A 17,634-nucleotide genomic window follows, 5' to 3' on the forward strand; every position below is an offset into this window, starting at 1 on the left:
CTTATGGGTCTTAACAGGTTTCAGGTTTCTGGCAAGACTCTGCCTTTTCTTCTCTCTAGGAAATAGGAAGCCATTGGATGGTTTGTGCAGAGGAGGAGCTCTGTGATCTGACTGAATATTTTAAAAGGATCATTCTGATTGATCTTTTGAGAATAGATTTTGGGGGTGGAGAGGTCAGAGTTGGGAGCAAGAAGAACAGTTAGGAAGCTTTTTTAATAAGAGAGGTGGTAGTGGATGTGAAAATAAGCTTTACTGAATATACCAAATCTAGATAATGTTTTCTAATTGGTAGTTCTTCTGGTAATGAGATAGTGGAGAATCCGTGAACTCACACCAGTGAGTGAGAAGGGGGACAATCCAAACACTCTATCTTTTGGCTAAGCAAGGACTCTGACTCTACGTAGACCAAGAGTTACGGGTATCATAGGAAATTGTCATGGTAGAAACATGTAAGGTTTGTGCGTATATAAGGCTCTTCTAGAAATTTTAAGAAAATGAAAACATTTACATGAACAATTAAATTAGTTACAGAAAAATTCCTACGAAAGAAATGAAATCTTTATTTAATATCCTGCCTTTTTCTTTTCTTTTCAGCTTGGTTGTAAATGTCATGCAGAGGGACTCCATCCCATCAGAGGTGGACTATGAGACCAGGCAGGGAGTTTACTCCATCTGTCTACAACTTGCCAGGTACGTAAATACAGCATCTTAGTCTCACAAGGCAGTACTGCCCTTTATTTCTCTTCCCAGATGCTCATATTGAGTAGCGTGAAATGACCTCAGATAAGTCCAGCTTTTTGTCTCCTTTGCAGGTTTTTACTTGTGGGACAAACAATGCCCACGTTATTAGACGAGGACCTCACCAAAGATGGCATAGAAGCACTTTCTTCTCGCCCGTTCCGAAACGTCAGCCGGCAGACAAGTAGGCAGATGTCCTTATGTGGTACCCCAGAAAAGTCATCCTACCGACAGCTGTCCGTGTCTGACAGGTCTTCCATTAGGGTCGAGGAAATTATCCCTGCTGCACGAGTTGCAATACAAGTAAGTGACTTGTGTGTTCAAGAGAGGAGAAGTCCTTCCTGTTATAGGGAGGGGCTGTGCACACACAAAATTTCTTGACATGAATGTAGCCTTCACAGAACCTACAATGAGCCAGAGAGAGACCAGCAAGGCAGAAATCACTATAATTCAAGGTGGGAAGTATCCGGCGTTATAGGAGAGCTCTAAGGCCAGAACATTTGTAGGCCTTCAGGGGAAGTGGAACAGTTGCCTTCACCCGTGGCTGTCGTGGGCGATTTTACCTAGGAGGTGGCATTTGCACCAGGCCTTAGAGCTAGATGAGGTGACAGAGAAGCATGGAGATTTGTTCCCTCAAGAGTGCAGGTGTGAGCAAATCTAGAGAGAACACAGCCTGTAGGGAGGGTCACAGGGTCGTTCACGTGGCCCAGAACGTACAGTGTGGAAGAGGAGGAACCATAAAAAAACAAATGAGAGGCAGGTATCCTAACGCCTGAGCGTGGAGGTCAGGCTCTTGGGAACAGATAGCAAAAGTACTGAAAGTCTTTGAACAGTCTAGAAGCATGGGAAAGGCTGTCCTGGATGATCGTGGAGGAGAAGGAGTCTCACAAAACTGAGACCAGTAAGAAGGGGATGGAAGTCAGCAGGAGGAATGTGTTCAGGTGCTTCCTTTTCTCATAACAATCTTCCCGCCCTTGTTTAGACAATGGAAGTGAGTGACTTCACGTCTACTGTGGCTTGTTTCATGAGGTTGTCGTGGGCTGCTGCTGCGGGACGACTGGACCTGGTTGGGAGCAGCCAACCAATTAAAGAAAGTAATTCTCTGTTTCCTGCTGGAATCCGAAGCCGACTCAGCAGTTCAGGTACTGATTTAAAAGGATAAAGTCATTAAATCACCAGGCAGGAAATAAGCTGTGAGAGTTATCTATGCATAGGCTGTTGGGAGTCACAAAAAGGAGGAAGCCTTTTCTCTTGCTTTTGAGCAGTGAGTAGAAACCCATCAAACTGTGCACCTGAGACCCATGCACATTACAGTACGTAGGTCAGACTTTCCGGGAAAAGCGTTGATAAGCGCAGGGGAAGTGGGGAAACCAGATCAGCAGAGTTTTTAGCTTGCTGAGTGTTGTAAAAGTGCCATGACGCCAATAATTGGGGCCATAATAAAATTCATCTGGAATTCCTACCTGGAGAAGTCATTTGCTTGGTTTGGCCAATTATATTCTGTAAGGCTTTTATAAATTGGTTTCCCTCTTCAATTTATATATGTATTTTTACCTCAGAAAAAGTTTTAAAAATGTATGGCATTCATGGAGTGAAATGCAGAAATGTTAAACATGCAGGCTTTTTAGGATTTCTACATACGAATGACCCAGTGAGGTAAGGATAAGGAACATTTCTAACATCTCAGGAAGGCGCATGCCTACCAGGCTGCGCTGTTCTAACTTCTGTCACCTCAACTGAGTCTTGCGTTCTAAGTACACTGTGAGTGCCTCCGAATGTAGTTTAAAGCAATTGCAGCCACATAAAGTGATGGTCTCTCATTTCTTAGACCAGAATGTCTCCTTGTACTCTTTACTTTCTCTTGAGGATTCTGGAACACATGAAAAGGATATTATGATACCATGATGGTCTGCTGGAGTCTGCAGTAACCTTCTGCTTTCCTGTTCCCAGGAAGCAACTGCAGCTCTGGGAGTGAAGGGGACCCGGCAGCCCTGCACGCAGGCATCTGTGTGCGACAACAGTCTGTGTCCACCAAAGACTCGCTGATTGCTGGGGAGGCTCTGTCTCTTCTTGTTACGTGCCTGCAGCTTCGGAGCCAGCAACTGGGTAGGGAGACTTGTTTGTCCTTCATCTCTTTCGGGGAAAGGCCAGGTTTCTGTTGAGAATTACGTACATTCCGTCGTAAAAAAGGTCACACTAATAGAAATGGAAAGGGGGGAAAGCTGGCAGGTAGACTAGGTAGGAGGAGTGATTAGAGCGGCTAAATTCTGAACAAGTATTTATTGAGCATCTTCTGTATACAGGGTTCCATGGTTAGGTATTAAACGGACAGTATATCTGCTCTCTAGGAGCTTACTGTCTAGTTGGGGAATGAAGACAACCCAGATTTATATAGGTCATAAACTGCAGAATTAGAATTCTGTATCCATCCCTAAACTGGTGAGGACTCTAGCATTCAAAGTTACAGAACTGCAGACTTTCCCTTTTATCTTCATCTGTGGGCTTTGGCAAAAACTGCGACTGTTACTAATCGCACTTCAACATTAGAACACCCCAGGGTCCAGGCCCTGGTCACTGTCTCTTCTCTGTCTACACCCCTTCTCCCCATGATCTCATCCACCATCACAGCCCCAAACTCCCTCTGGTGTCTGAATGTGGAACTACAGCCTCACCCACCACCCTGACCCTTCCACTTGGCTCTCAAGAAGACATCGCAGGCTTGACGATGGATCCACAGCCCAGCTACCTAGCTGGCCCATACCACACATGTTTTCTCAGCTAAAGTAAAGAAGTTTCATTCTTCTGATTGCTCTGGCCCAAATCCTTGAGTCCTCCTTGATTCCTTTTTCACACCCACTTCTGTCAGCACATTCTCCTTCTAGCCACGTCAGATTCCGCCCTCTGGTACCTTCACTGTTACCCTCCCCTGCTCTTCATCCTCCCTCGCTCAGGTTATACCCGTAGCACCCGAACAGATCCCCTGCTTCTACCCTTGCAGTTTATTCTCCACACAGTAACCAGAGGGGATGTTCTGAAATATAAGTTAGATTGTATCACTCCTCTGTTTAAAACCCTGCAGCAGCTTCTCAGTTCCCACTGAGTAAAAGCCAAATCTTTACTAAGGCCAGACAGTCCACCCTTTCGGGACCATCACCTTCTCCTGCTCTCCCCCTCACTCACTGTGCTTCGACCTCCCTGGCTTCCTACCTGTTCCTCATCACTCCGGGCACATTCCTGCCTCAGGGCCTTCACACTGGCTGTTCTCTCCTCCTGGTATGTTCTTCCCCATCTTTCCACATGGCTCTCTCTGCCTCATTTCCCACAGGTGTGCTTAATCTCAACATCTTGGTGAGACATTCTCTGACCACAATCCTCCTGTCCTCCCAGCACTACCTGAACCCCATACCTCGCATAATTTATTTATCGCGTTTATTGTCCTCATCCCTCCCCACCTAGATTGTAAGCGCTATAAAGACAGAGACTTTTGTCCATTTTGTTCCCCACCGAATCTCTCACACCCAAACACTGCCCAGTGTATAGCAGGCCCTCAATAAATATTTACTCAGGAATGAAGTCTTAACAGTTCCACTTCTGAAAGCCCTGTTCTTCCCTGTTATTACTGATTCAGATGACCTGTTAACATCAAATTATTGACTGTTACTGTGTTTCGTGTAATAACCAAACTCGTCATATAAGATAAGGTAGCTCTGGAAAAAGTTGGACATTTGTAGGACAGTAATGTAGTGTCCAAAATTACTTGGAGCAAGAGTGCTTTGAAGACACATATAAGAAGTACAAGTCATTACGAAATGCTTAGAACAAATGCCATAGTTGAACCATAGTTCAATTTTCCCATAATTGTTTAGTTTTAGAGATATTTTCAAGTCAAGATGAAATAATTACAACTTCTCTTCAAGCTGTTTATCATTTATACTTTCATTGTAGAATATTGATAGTTCATCAAGGCAAGACATGCTGTTCGACAACTGGTGTGTACAAGGCGCTGTGCTAAAATGTGGGGGCAGAGAGGTGACCGAGACATGGTCCTGTTCTTGGACACCTTAGGTTCTCAATGAGGAAACTCAGAGATGTGGAGGCAGTTGTGGAAAGTACTGAATTCATTTCCAAGTAGAAGACTTGAATTTCTGTTATAGTTAAGCTTAAGAAAGTATTCAGAATTTCTGAAATTTTGACAATGCATTTTCTAACTTGGTTCCCCCCTCCCGCCCCCAATTCTCTTTATTCTTCTCACTAGCGTCCTTCTATAACTTGCCCTGTGTTGCTGATTTTATCATTGATATCCTGCTTGGATCACCAAGTGCTGAGGTAAGGATTTTTGTACATTACAAAAAACGTCCCCTTGGTCCTTTTTTGTCCACGGCCCTCCATACACCTGCAACGCTGTGCACAGGGCGGAAGGCATGGCGTCTGGTCCTCTTCGGAGTCCTACAAAGCGCTCCGAGAGCAAAGTGACCATTTGGACACTCTGTCCTCCTTTCTGTTCTGTATTCCACCAAAAGTTGAGAGAGTACTAAGACTAACTTGTGTTTGTTTACAACAAGCAGTGTTACAGCTGGTGTGCACCCGCAGCCTGGCATTCAGTGTCACCATTGTCAACATTGTCAAATCCAGAGAGACCAGCTTCAGGCCGTGAATTCCCACTAGATTTTATAATTCTTATTTTCTTATTCGACCTTGAAAATTAATTATGAAATACCTGAAGAGTTTTTTCTTATTTTCATTTATATTAAATTAAATTATGAAACTTTGAGTAGGAGACTGGAATCATTTGGGGGATCAGTTCTCTGAGCACGCTTCTTTTTAATCAGCCCTAGTTTATTCAATGTAAACATTACCATCAGTGATGAAAACATTCTCCTCCTGATAGCCTCCCTCAGAGTGTGGACTTTAGAGGAAAATCACTTTGTAAGCAGTGTCGAAGTGTTGACTGTGTGTCCTTCACCACTGATGATGTAATTTCAGATTCGCCGTGCTGCCTGTGATCAGCTGTACACTCTTAGTCAGACAGATACTTCAGCTCACCCAGATGTACAGAAGCCAAACCAGTTTCTCCTAGGTGTGATTCTCACGGCTCAGCTACCTCTCTGGTCCCCAACTAGTATTATGAGAGGAGTCAATCAGAGGTATGGAATCTAGATTAAAGTTCATGTTAAACTGAAAGAGAATAATGATTTGTGTGCCGCTCCCCTGAAGTCATTGTTGAGATGACAGAAGATTTTCTCCTTTCCTCCTGTAACATTTGTGTCCCAAACAAGGGCTTTTTAGTTCTTATTATTTCCACTCAGGACAGAGAGTTACAGGAAACACTATACTGCCAGACTTCTTCCCCTTGAATCACTTCCACCTCCCACCTCCACCTGACGTGGTCCATCACCCGCAAGAGAAAGAAGAGCTCACCTGAGTGGTGAGAGGCTGAAATTATGGGAGCCCCATCACTTGATGAAGGTCATACCGCTCATGTCTTTGAGTTTGTCACTCAGATCAGCATACTTCCGAGCTCCCTATCTAGATGAAGCTGGGGTGTCCTTCTAGGTCTCTCCCTTGGTTTTACAAGTACCTGGGCATGGAGGGAAGCTGTGGTCCAGGCTGATGGAAGGGCTTGGATAAGTCCATTCTGCCCACCCTGCTGTATCTCTGTGGGCTAGCCTGCATGCCAGGCTGCCCCAGTCTGGGCCCAGGATACGAGGGAGGAGATCTCACACCGCCCTCCACTTTCTCCAACTTCGCTTCACCAGAGAAACCTTGTCATAGGACATGAAAGGTACCACTGAGATGTGTGAAACCAGTATTTGCTTTTCTTGTGTATATATTTTACAAATGAGAATTTTGCAAGGGAAGAAATGTTAGAGCTACGCCAGCCTCCTACATTTGGATAAGTATCCAAAGCCCCAAGTTTGTTTCCAAACTTGGTCTGTTTAAGCATACGTAAGCATTTAAGCATAAATTCAGTGGTGTTAAGTATATTCTCATTCTTATGCAACCATGGCCACCATCCACCTCCAGAACTTCTCATCATCCTGAACTGAAACTCTGGACCTGTTAAGTCATGAAATAAAAGGCTGATAAATTCAACTCCACAAAAATTAAATTATTCTGTGTGGGGAAAAAAATACCATGAAGTCAAAAGTCAGTTCACAGGCTGGCCGAATAGATTTGTAATGAGACAGACAAGAAACTCATTTGATAACATATATAAGAAGCTCTTAGAAATCACTAAATAAATGAGCCAACAACCAACTGAAAAATGGACAAAGGACATGAAGAGACAGTTCGAAAACAAGTGTTTTTTTGTTTTTTTGTTTTTTTTTTTAGATTTGCTAGAATTTTTTTTGACTGCAACAAAATTTACATAAAATTGATCATTTTACTCATTTTTAGGTCTAGAGACCAGTGACATTAAGTACATACACAGTACACATTATTGGGCAGCTTTCCCCACTACCCATTCACAGAACTTTTTCATCCCAGACTGAAGCCCTGTACCCACTAAACTTTAACTCCCCATTCACTCCTGCTCCCCCATTCTACCCTTTCCAGGTTCATCTGTGTCATGGTTCCATCTCTAACCAAGACTGAAAAATACTTCCTTTGTCTGTTCTTTCTTTTGTTGCCTGTGCTCTTGGCATCATATCTTAAATCATTGCGTAATCTAATGTCATGAAGTTTTCCTGCTATATATTCTATCTTTTTTATAGTTTTCCCTCTTGCATGTATGTGTTTGATCCATTCGAGTTAAGTCTTTTGTGTAACAGGAAGTAAGAGTCCAGCCTCAGTCTTTTCCGTGTGGATAATCCAGTTGTTCCGGCACCATTTTCCCCATTGAATGCTTTTGACAACTCTGGTGAAAAATCCTTGCTTGCTTGCTGATTGATTGGCTGTTCATTTCTGTTCCATCGATCTGTGTGTCTTTACACCAGCACCACACAACTTTCTTGCTCTAAGTGTGGTATTCCGTCCTGGTTTTCTTTCAGCGTTGTTTGTCCTCACTGTGTGAGTCTTTTGCTTCCTTCGTTAAGTGGACGCCTAAGTACTTTACTCTAATTGATACTATTGTAAATGGAATTGTTTTCTTACTTTTTCATATTGTTTGTAGGTGTATGGGAGCAAAACTGATTTTCATGTCCCAATTGGGTATCTTGCAACTTTGCTGTATTTGCGGATTAGTTTTGAATTATTTTGTGTGGACTCTGGGGTTTTCCCTATACAGGACCATGTCATTTGCACAATTAGAATTGTACTTCTGTGTAAGCCATTTTTTAGGAAGCAAACTATTGCACTTAATACTTTTTGTAGACTCCAATTATTTAATATAACTAAATGTTAAGTGTTTGATTTTCTGGTAAATTTCTCAAAACTCAAGAAAAGAAAGAAAGCATTGGATGAGTTTTTAACATTTTGAAACAATCTCTTGGATGTAGAACATTTAACTTCACATAGAATTAAATCTTCAATTTTTTTTATAATTTGAAAAATGTGTTTCGCAGCTTACTTGAATGCCCAGGTTTGGCACATTTCTTCCATATTAGTGATGACAATACTGGCATTACTGTGGTCTGATTGTGTGCCATGAAGCATGCTAAGTTCGTTGCATTTGTTTATCATTTATGTCACAAAGGACAAATGAGTTTATCAGTTATATTATCTCCTTAACAATCATAATTCTTGGTTCATTCTCTATTCTTCTCGGTAGTATATTCTTAAGCCCTTTATGGATGTGCATGTACATGTGTGTGTGTTTATTTCTAACACTCTAATAAGCATTTTAGAAATTAGAAACCAAAGAAATTGGCCCTAGACATCCAACTATAAGTGATGGAGCCAGGAATAAAACCAAGGTGCCTTGACTTGAAATTTTGTGCCCTTTGCTACTTTAATTGCAGAAAAGCTTAACTGATCATCCTAGATAAAAGAATTTACCTTTCTCTCCTCTTGCTCCACTTTATTTTTCTTCTTAGTATCACCAGTTAATACATGTATTTTTTAAATTTCTTTGTCTCTTTTGTTCCTTTTCAACTGTTCCTCTAAAACAGTTCCAGGCATGTAGTAAGTGCATAGTAAATACTGGTTGGTATTTGAATGAATGAATGAAGGTGATCTAGTTGATGTATGCAGTCAGTCCGTACATCATTACAAAATGGGAGATTTAGTAAGTTTCTTCTTTTTACACTATTACTTCTTTAGTGTATCTGTATTAGCAGAATCTTTAGTATGCTTCTTGCTAAGATACTAAAGTTGAATTAATGTAAAATAGTTCTTTTATGCTTAGGAAAATTCCATTGTTCAACTATTTTATGAACCTGTTCTTAAAAGGAAAATGCTTTTTATTTTAAAATTGACCTTTTTTAATACTTGAAATCTTATCTGTTTTTTAGACTGTTATCTCAGTGTATGGAGTATTTTGATCTAAGGTGCCAATTATTAGATGATCTAACAAGTAAGTAGATGTAGGACTTTGATTTGTGGGGAAAGGGGGGAGTAGAAAAGAAAGCCAAATGGACATTTCTATATCTGACTTAATGTATTTTCAGTATAAATGAGGTTATATTTACTTGTTTGAAATTGAATTTTATTTTCTTGAAAATTGCACATAAACCCATATACCAGTTCTCTTCTCCTAGCATATACCCAGCCATTAAAGTATTGAGAAGATTTGTTGATTTTAAAAATTGTCAAAGACACATGTTTTAATTACACCGATACAGAACTGTTAGGAAGAACTTTTCTCCCTAGTATAGTGAATTCTGACCATTTTAAAGGTCGATCACTGTTGAGGTATGTTGATAACGATAGAAGTCCATTAATTATTTAGTGTTAGGTGATTGAAGTGTTGTTCGAAATTTTAGTGATGGAGCGTTTAGATTTTGATCATCTGTGCTTAATCATGTATAAGGCAGAGGTATGCTGGGGTGATCTGTGTAAATTTTAGTTGTTCACATCAAGAGTTTATTAGTTCATTCCCCATTCTCTACATAAAAAGATTTGCTTCAGCTTCCAGGAAATAAATAAAAATCAGGATGGACAAAGGATTCATTGGAAATACTAATTGAGAAAGAATGTCCAGACTGGGGGAGTTCAACGGAAACACCGTGCCTGTGTGCAGGCGCTAAAGCTGCACACAGTCAGAATTTGGTCCTGAGGTTGCTGGCAGACAGAGGGAAACAGGAAATAGCTATGTTCGCTGTTGTCAGGACCCTCGAAGAAAACCGAATGGTTTCTCAAAAGAAACAGATCTTTTTGATGGCACTTAAATCTGAAAGGAAGCTTGCGAAGAGGTCTTTGTCATGGACACATGAAGACATAGTGACTGTAAGCCTCCACATAGGTCTCCAAGGCAGTGCTCTGAGTGGTGCAGTGAAACAGGGGTGTTGGAGTCTGAGATAATGTAGTCGGAGTGCCTGCCTGTCCTCTAGACACATGGGCTGGGCGGGTGACATGTACGTCTAACCGTCTAGCCGAGTGCCACATTTTTCAGCCAGGCTTCTGTTGAAAGGTGGGTGGCAGCCAGCAAGGTTTGCTCTCTGGCTTGGACTTGGCGAGTGTGGTGTGCTTTGCCTGTCGAGGGCTGGAACCATGAATTGGCTGTGACACATACGACTGCATAAGTCATGAACGAGCACTTCACATAAGCCTTCCCTGTGTCACTGACTGACAAACGAGGGAATCCAGGGTGCCTTGTGGGAATGTTGAGTGCAGAGTGGGAGTAGTAGCAGTAGTTGTCATTTGGGGAGTAATTTGTATATGCCAGTACCTACACTAGGCACTTCATACCCAGATCCCTGCCGTCTAGGTGTTAGCCGAGGGCCCACTGTGTGTAAGTGGACTCCTGTCCCGTGCTGGTCCCACTCTGACTGACCCTGAAGTATTCCTCTTCACATCATCCTGTGGGACCTTACCGCTCATGGCTGTTGTGACTCAGAAGGAGAGCGCAGTCACGTTTTCTCTCCTCCCCAGTCCCATCTTCTGGGACGGAATCTGGCTTTACTCCTTGTTTAGAGGAGAGTAAGAGAACTTACTACAGCAGAGCAGAGTGGTTCTCCAGGGTTTGGTACACTGTCCAGAAATACTGTGCTGTGCTGAGTCCTTTGCAGGACTCCCTTGGCCTAGGTGACACTGCGGGAGCCTTGGCTCTCCTTGTACCCTCATCCTTGCCTCCGCTAGGGACACTTGCTGGCACACACACACACACCCTGCCTCCAGACTAGGATCTTCTTCAGAACAAGATTGTCCCCTTCCTGAGACAAACCATAAGAGACTCTTAATCTCACAAAACAAACTGAGGGTTGCCAGGGGGAGTGGGGGAGGGAGAGGGTGGTGGAGTTATCGACATTGGGGGAGTGGGGGAGGGAGAGGGCGGTGGGGTTATCGACATTGGGGAGGGTATGTTCTACGGTGAGTGCTGTGAGGTGTGTAAACCTGGCGATTCACAGACCTGTACCCTGTACCTGGAACTAAATAATATATTATATGTTTATAAAAAAAATTTTTAATTATTAAAAAAAAAAAATTAGCCCCTTCCTGACCTTCACAGAGGGGCCCTCACTACATGTTTGGTTTAGGACTGAGAGAGTGAGTGGGTAAGGAGTGAGTGCGCATGCGCTGTCCCAATCCTTGGGGCAACAGCTCCAGCCCACTGTTTGTTAATGACCACTGTCTCTGATGGAGGAAATGGAAGGTTGGGATTTGACTTTGCTACTGTAATTCAGGATTTGGACTCCTTGGGGGGAAATCCTTCTTTCTTCAAATGGACTTTTTTTTTTCCCCCCTAAGCTTCAGAAATGGAGCAGTTAAGAATCAGCCCAGCGACTATGCTCGAAGATGAGATCACTTGGCTGGATAACTTTGAACCTAATCGCACCGCTGAATGTGAGACCAGTGAAGCGGACAACATCTTATTGGCAGGACACTTACGGCTCATTAAGACCCTTCTCTCACTCTGTGGGGCAGAAAAAGAAATGCTTGGTAATTATTGCTTCATCTTCCCATGTGATAGAATACCTTGCTTCTTAGTTATTGCCATAGTATTGTGTGTAATTAGGAAAATAAGATAGGTGCTTCGTGCTCCATAAAAGACTGGCCCGTCAGGTAAAATGAGATTATCTGGGATTTTAGTGGCTAACAAACTTAAGGTTTGTTTTACCTGCATCATTAAACCATGTAGAAAATTTTTATAGTATTCAAAATGGATCATGTAACTTCTTAATATCTAAGTAAAAATTAATTCAAAGTACGGTTTTCTCTTTTTGCTATTTTGTGCTTTATAAAATATTATCTGTTGTAAGTCTCACTTATTTTAAGGGTAATTCTCATCTGGGAGGCAGCCCCAATCACCACCCCCTGCATAGTGGGGTACATATGAGTGTCCTGGGGCACACATATAATTTATGAGGGCATATTCATTATTATAAATTATATTCAGAAAATAAGTCAAAACATTAATTATTACTTTTACCACACAAACTAAGCTCTATAAAAATCTTCTTGGCTACTGGGGATACATAGAAAAGAGTGATTCTAAACCAGGGTGAGAAGGGCACATCATTTTACCCAAATGAGGCAAGATTTTAAAAGTTTCAGAAACCCTTCCGTGCCCCCTCCTCCACGCACCCAGAGTAAGAATTAATTGTTCACTCGAACTGTTCTGCCTTGTGGTGTTCTTCGCATTTGTGTTTCTAAAGTGAAAGCAGGGCTTCTTTCACTCCACCATCAGCTCCTAGAGGAAGGTACCCTCGCTTCTCTATCCTTGTTCCCTGGCCATGGCCCTCCAGCCCCTTCCCACCCCTCTGCCCCATAGAGCTTTGCCGTGTGTTATGTAAGTGCTCACAAAATAAGCATCAAATAAAATTGAATGCCCTGCCATTGGGTGGCCTTGGGTGCCTTTGCTGCTCTGATATGAAAGTACAAATACAGGATCTTTGAATTAAAATGTGTTCCTCCTCAACATGAATATTATGCTCTATTCCAGGTTCATCACTCATTAAACCATTGTTAGATGACTTCCTTTTCCGAGCTTCTAGAATTATTTTAAATAGTCATTCTCCAGCTGGCAGTGCCGCCATCAGTCAACAGGACTTTCATCCAAAGTATGGAAAATGCACGTTGTGTTCAGTTTTGGTAAAAATTCTAATTCGAAACTTTAGTCCAAAAAAGATTTTCTTAACTTGGAATTTGTCGTCCATCTCGTGAGTGTGTGTAGTTAATAAGATAATATCCACTATATAAAGAAATGCATGTAAAGGGGCTTAGGATAAAACCTGTCTGGCACATAATAGGTGCTGAGCCGTGTATGCTGGAACCATTCTTATCATCCAGTTGGAAGAAGAAGTAATAAATTATGTGGTTAACTTGGTCAGTAACAAATTCCAAGAGAAACTGAGGTGGTAAGGATTATGTCCAAAGTAAAAGTAAATAGGCTCAGAATCTCAAGAGTTTCTTCTCGGAGGAATGTGTAGGTGCTGTAGTGCATGAACTGTGATTTGCTGTGTATCCACCATGTCCTGATGATTACAACTGCTAGTGATTTATTGTGGTAATTTTAGAATCCCATATTGTATTCGCTTTTATGGGTAGAAATTTGAAAGATCTTTTTGTAATGTTGACCCTACTTGGGTGCTCCTAGAGCTAGGAGGAAGCTGCTTCATGCTGCCATCTGACCTTCCTCTGAATCCAACTTACTTTGCTCTTGGGAAAACCAGAGTTAATTAAATAATCCTGAAGGAACTGGGGATTTGGTATTTAACCAGTGAAAAACATTCCCATATAATCTTAGTGGTTATTGGAATGGGCAAGGCCTAATAAGCAGTATTTCATGGAATCTTAAACTGTATCTTACCATGTGTGAGTATTTCTCTGTGTAGAGTTTTTTTACTAGCAAAATCTGTTTCAGGTCATAAACCTTCATTAGCACTCTTGGGCTGTCTCTTGGGCTGTGACTCCCATCTTCAAGACCCCTGCTCCAGTCTTGTTCTGGAAGATCTGGTGCTAGCTCCATGGGAATCTCTTATGAAAGCAGTAGAAATACAGGAGTGTTCCAGCTTTCAGTGAATGGAGAAAATAAATCTTCAGTAGTTTGGTTTTTTTTTTTTTTTTTAATTTAAATTCAGATAACCTGTAGAGTATTCTTAGTTTCAGAGGTAGAGTTCAGTGGTTCTTCAGTGGTTTTATTGAAATTTTATTCATGAATCCTTTTCCTTATATTTATTAAAAGCAACACCTTCATCAGCAGGGAGTTGGGTTGTTTTAATCATACACAGTGCCTTGAGTAGAAAAGGCGGCATTTTGTCTCATCCTCCCCTGTGTACTGAGTGCTACTCATTCACCACAATGACTCCCCGCCCTTTCCCACCTAAACCCTAAAGCCAGAAAGAGAGTTATAATACACAGAAGTATCTTCACGAGTAATGCTTACTAACACTAACAAAAGAAATTTTTCACATTTAGCCCGTGGGTACGGTACCTCCTATGTGTTCTTACTGGTCCTTTGCAATCCAGAAGTCCAAAAAAGAAGCCAAGGACAGTGCCAGCTCCTGGGCGCTGTTCTCAGGGCATGGCGCAGTGCTGATCTAAGAGCCAGCCCTGTGGCCCTCACTCCCCAGCCCATGAACACATCTCCTACACTGCACTGCATATGTGTTTCTCTCAGAGGTTGGATGTCCTCTTTTCTGTGTATCCTTCCTAACCTGTGATCATCTCAGTAAGGCAAGGTTGGCATAGGTGACACTGAGAAGTTACTGTCCTTCCCCAAAATGATGTCTACTAAAGGGGAACAACATCAGAAGCCTTTAGTTTTCCTGCAGGATGCTTGCTAGTTACCTTTTATCGTCATTGTTAAACAAAATTAATTTAGCATACCACATATTTCTGCCTCCATTTTCTTAGCAAAATGAAGCAGATTCGTGTCCTTGAAGAGTTTTGTTTTTTGTGGTTTTTTTTTTTTTTAAGTCTTCAGGCGAGTATAGGCATTTATCGGCATTTATTCTGATTTGTATAGCCTTCTTTTTCTGCCATTTAAATATTTGAATTTCAGGGTGATAACAAAAATTGCTATTGCTACTCTCATGTTGTCTTTGATAAAATTTTTGGACTCTTTGTCCTCCTTTTTTGCTGATCCAAACCTTAGATAAAAATACTCTGAAAAAAAAAAAAATACTCTGTAGTCCTAAGTAAGAGATTTTGCTACTCTATCAGGCCAAGAAGATATTTAGCTCTCAGCCATAATCATCCTTCCTGTATTCATGGCCTCTTCCTTTAAGTAAACACTTCCCCCTGGGTTCTTAGAGCTCTGCCATTGGACCTGATTAGCCCTGTTTGAGGAACTGCAGCTCTAATACTTTCATTTCAAATGTTGATTTAATTTAATGAGCTGTCTAAGTAGACTATTCGCTGTTGGAATTGACAGGTGTCTTCTGTTTTCAGGTGTAGTACAGTGAATAGCCGATTGGCAGCCTATGAAGTCCTGGTGATGTTGGCTGATAGCTCACCTTCAAATCTGCAGATTATCACAAAAGAACTGCTTTCTATGCATCATCAGCCCGACCCTGCTCTTACTAAGGAGTTTGATGTAAGTTTTCTAGACCTTGACACACGTCTTGTTTTTGGAATGATCAATTAAACATACAGCTTTAAAGCTTACGTTTGCTTTATCCTAATCACAGAGAAAGTATTATTCCTATACCTGTCTTGTTCACCTACTCTAATCAACTAGAAACTACAAAGTTACTTTATTACCATTGTCATACTATATTTCTCAGCAGGGTACCCTTTTTCTTAACTAAAGAGGAGACATGTTCAAGTCAGCTGATAGTCACTTTCAGAAAGAAGTAGCACTTCAGCCCATTTGTGGAGTAGCTGGGGGTGGGGGGCACAGTGCCCGACACTGGAAATACCGACTCAGACATTGGCTCTGCCACTGTCTGCATTCATTAACATTCAGCTAAGAGTTACTGGGCTTACTAGGCACTAATAGGTGTGTTAGGCTTTGGAGCTCCTAAATGAAGACAGGATTCCAGCCCTCAAGAGAGGCAGTGTATAATGGAGGAGACAGAGCCATAGTCAGGTAATTTCAATATAATGTGATGAATTTTAAGATACAGGTCATGTCCCAAATGCTCTACCAACAGAGAGGCACTTGACCACCAGGTGGCGGTATCTTTAAGAGCTGGGGAGCCTGGGTCGCTCAGTTGGTTAAGCGCTCAACTCTTAATTTTGGCTCTGGTTGTGATCTCAAAGGCGTGAGATGGAGCCCTGCCTTCAGGTTCCCCCACTCAGCGAGGAGTCTGTTTCTCTCCCCCCACCATAACCCCCCACCCCTGCCCCACTGTCTCTTCCCCTTCCCTGCTCATGCTCTCTCCCAAAAATAAACAAATCTTCTTAAAAAAAAAAAAGAGAGAGAGAGAGAGAGCACTCTTATGTCTCACAAGCCACCTGAAGCAAGGTGGGAAGGTCATTCCAGCAATGGAAGGATACAGGACAAGGCTCTAGAGCCGGGCAGCAGTTTAGTGTTCACTGAGATCTGCAGGAGGGAAGCCCATCACAGGTGCACTGGAGTACCAGACCAGGAGTGGGAGGACACTTGTAGAGCTTCCTTCACCTTCTCCTCGAACATCGCAGAGTCAGGCTTATCCCTTTGGAAGCCTGAGCTGAGTACTATGGAGCATACGGGGAAGGAGGGAAAGGAAGGGGCACCAGATAGAGAAAATAGCATTTGCAAAATGAAATGTGAGCATGGAAAATAGAAACTGTTTTTGTGTTAAAACACTCAGTTTATAAGTATGTTTTTAGTTTTACATTATTTGTTTAATAGATTTAAATGGAAATTTTATTTTTCTCATAAGGGATTGTATCAGCAGCATGAAAAAAGCACTTGCCTCATATAAATACTTATTTTTTAGCACTATTATGAACTCACATTTCTTATTTTGTAGATTTTTTAAAATCTCTGCTTTGGGCTACAAATAAATTGTAGTGTTGATTAGATCTTAGAAATCACCCTGCTCTACATGTATGTCAAATGTTAGTGGAAGGTATGTCATATTTAACAATTCCCTGAGGTCCAAAAGATCTACAGGCTTTTGTCGGTTGGTTATTACATGGATGCAGATACTTGAGCTATGTAGGTTAGGTGATTCTGGGTATGACCTTAGAACCAAGATTCCGCTGACATGGCATTCAGTATCCTTTTCAACTTGGAGAAGTGCCATGTTCAACTTCATCCAAGTTGCTTTTCCTAGATTATTTCTAACCAGAAAAGCATTGTAACAGAGTTAGTATAAGGCATCTTTAAGTGCAGTGCAAGCATAATTACTTATTTAATTGTATGCTTACTATAAGTTACACTGTAGAAGAATGTTACTTTCTTAAAAAGGAGGGGAAGGAATATGAGCCTTCCTTGACCATTCCGACTGGCCAGGATTCTTTATAGTAAATACTTCATAGAGTTCTGTTTCTTTTTTGCAGAGTACTACCTCAGTTTGTAAGTAGATATATTTACTTGATTGATGGCTGTGTACCCTGCTAGACTGTGAGCTCCTTAGGATAAGGGGCCACATATGCCTCCTGAGAGCCTGGCACATAGTAGCCTCTTCATGAGTTTTTGTTGAATGATAGGTGACGGAATGCATGACTACCAGATGGATAGACAAATAAACAGTATGTTAGGTACTTCATCAATGGAAAAGGAGCTTTGAGATAGTAGTATTTTTTATTTGTATTTGCATCGGCAGAGATATTTCAAGAACATAGGTTGGGTTAGCCTGACTCCTAGCCCACTGGATGGATGAGTCTGTGAGTTTCTCTTTTTCCCTTTCAGACAGCCCCAGTGCACATGTGCTGGTGGCAGATACACTCATTCTGTGTCTACCGTTTCCCTTCCTCTGTTTC

General features: G+C 41.7%; 1 protein-coding gene across 3 annotated transcripts in view; it reads left to right on the top strand.

Moving 5' to 3' along the window:
- USP24 (ubiquitin specific peptidase 24) overlaps positions 1-17,634 on the top strand; it is a 136,442-nt gene that overhangs the window by 82,264 nt on the left and 36,544 nt on the right. For all 3 annotated transcript variants that reach the window (XM_032303304.1, XM_032303306.1, XM_032303305.1), the window contains 10 exons: positions 595-690; positions 813-1,041; positions 1,721-1,880; positions 2,689-2,844; positions 4,994-5,064; positions 5,722-5,882; positions 9,132-9,193; positions 11,527-11,718; positions 12,722-12,839; positions 15,172-15,316. In XM_032303304.1, the coding sequence (XP_032159195.1) occupies positions 595-690; positions 813-1,041; positions 1,721-1,880; positions 2,689-2,844; positions 4,994-5,064; positions 5,722-5,882; positions 9,132-9,193; positions 11,527-11,718; positions 12,722-12,839; positions 15,172-15,316 (1,390 nt within the window). The remainder of the gene's footprint in view (positions 1-594; positions 691-812; positions 1,042-1,720; positions 1,881-2,688; positions 2,845-4,993; positions 5,065-5,721; positions 5,883-9,131; positions 9,194-11,526; positions 11,719-12,721; positions 12,840-15,171; positions 15,317-17,634) is intronic.

This window comes from Mustela erminea, chromosome 10 (assembly GCF_009829155.1).
Source record: "Mustela erminea isolate mMusErm1 chromosome 10, mMusErm1.Pri, whole genome shotgun sequence".
Lineage (NCBI taxonomy): Eukaryota > Metazoa > Chordata > Mammalia > Carnivora > Mustelidae > Mustela > Mustela erminea.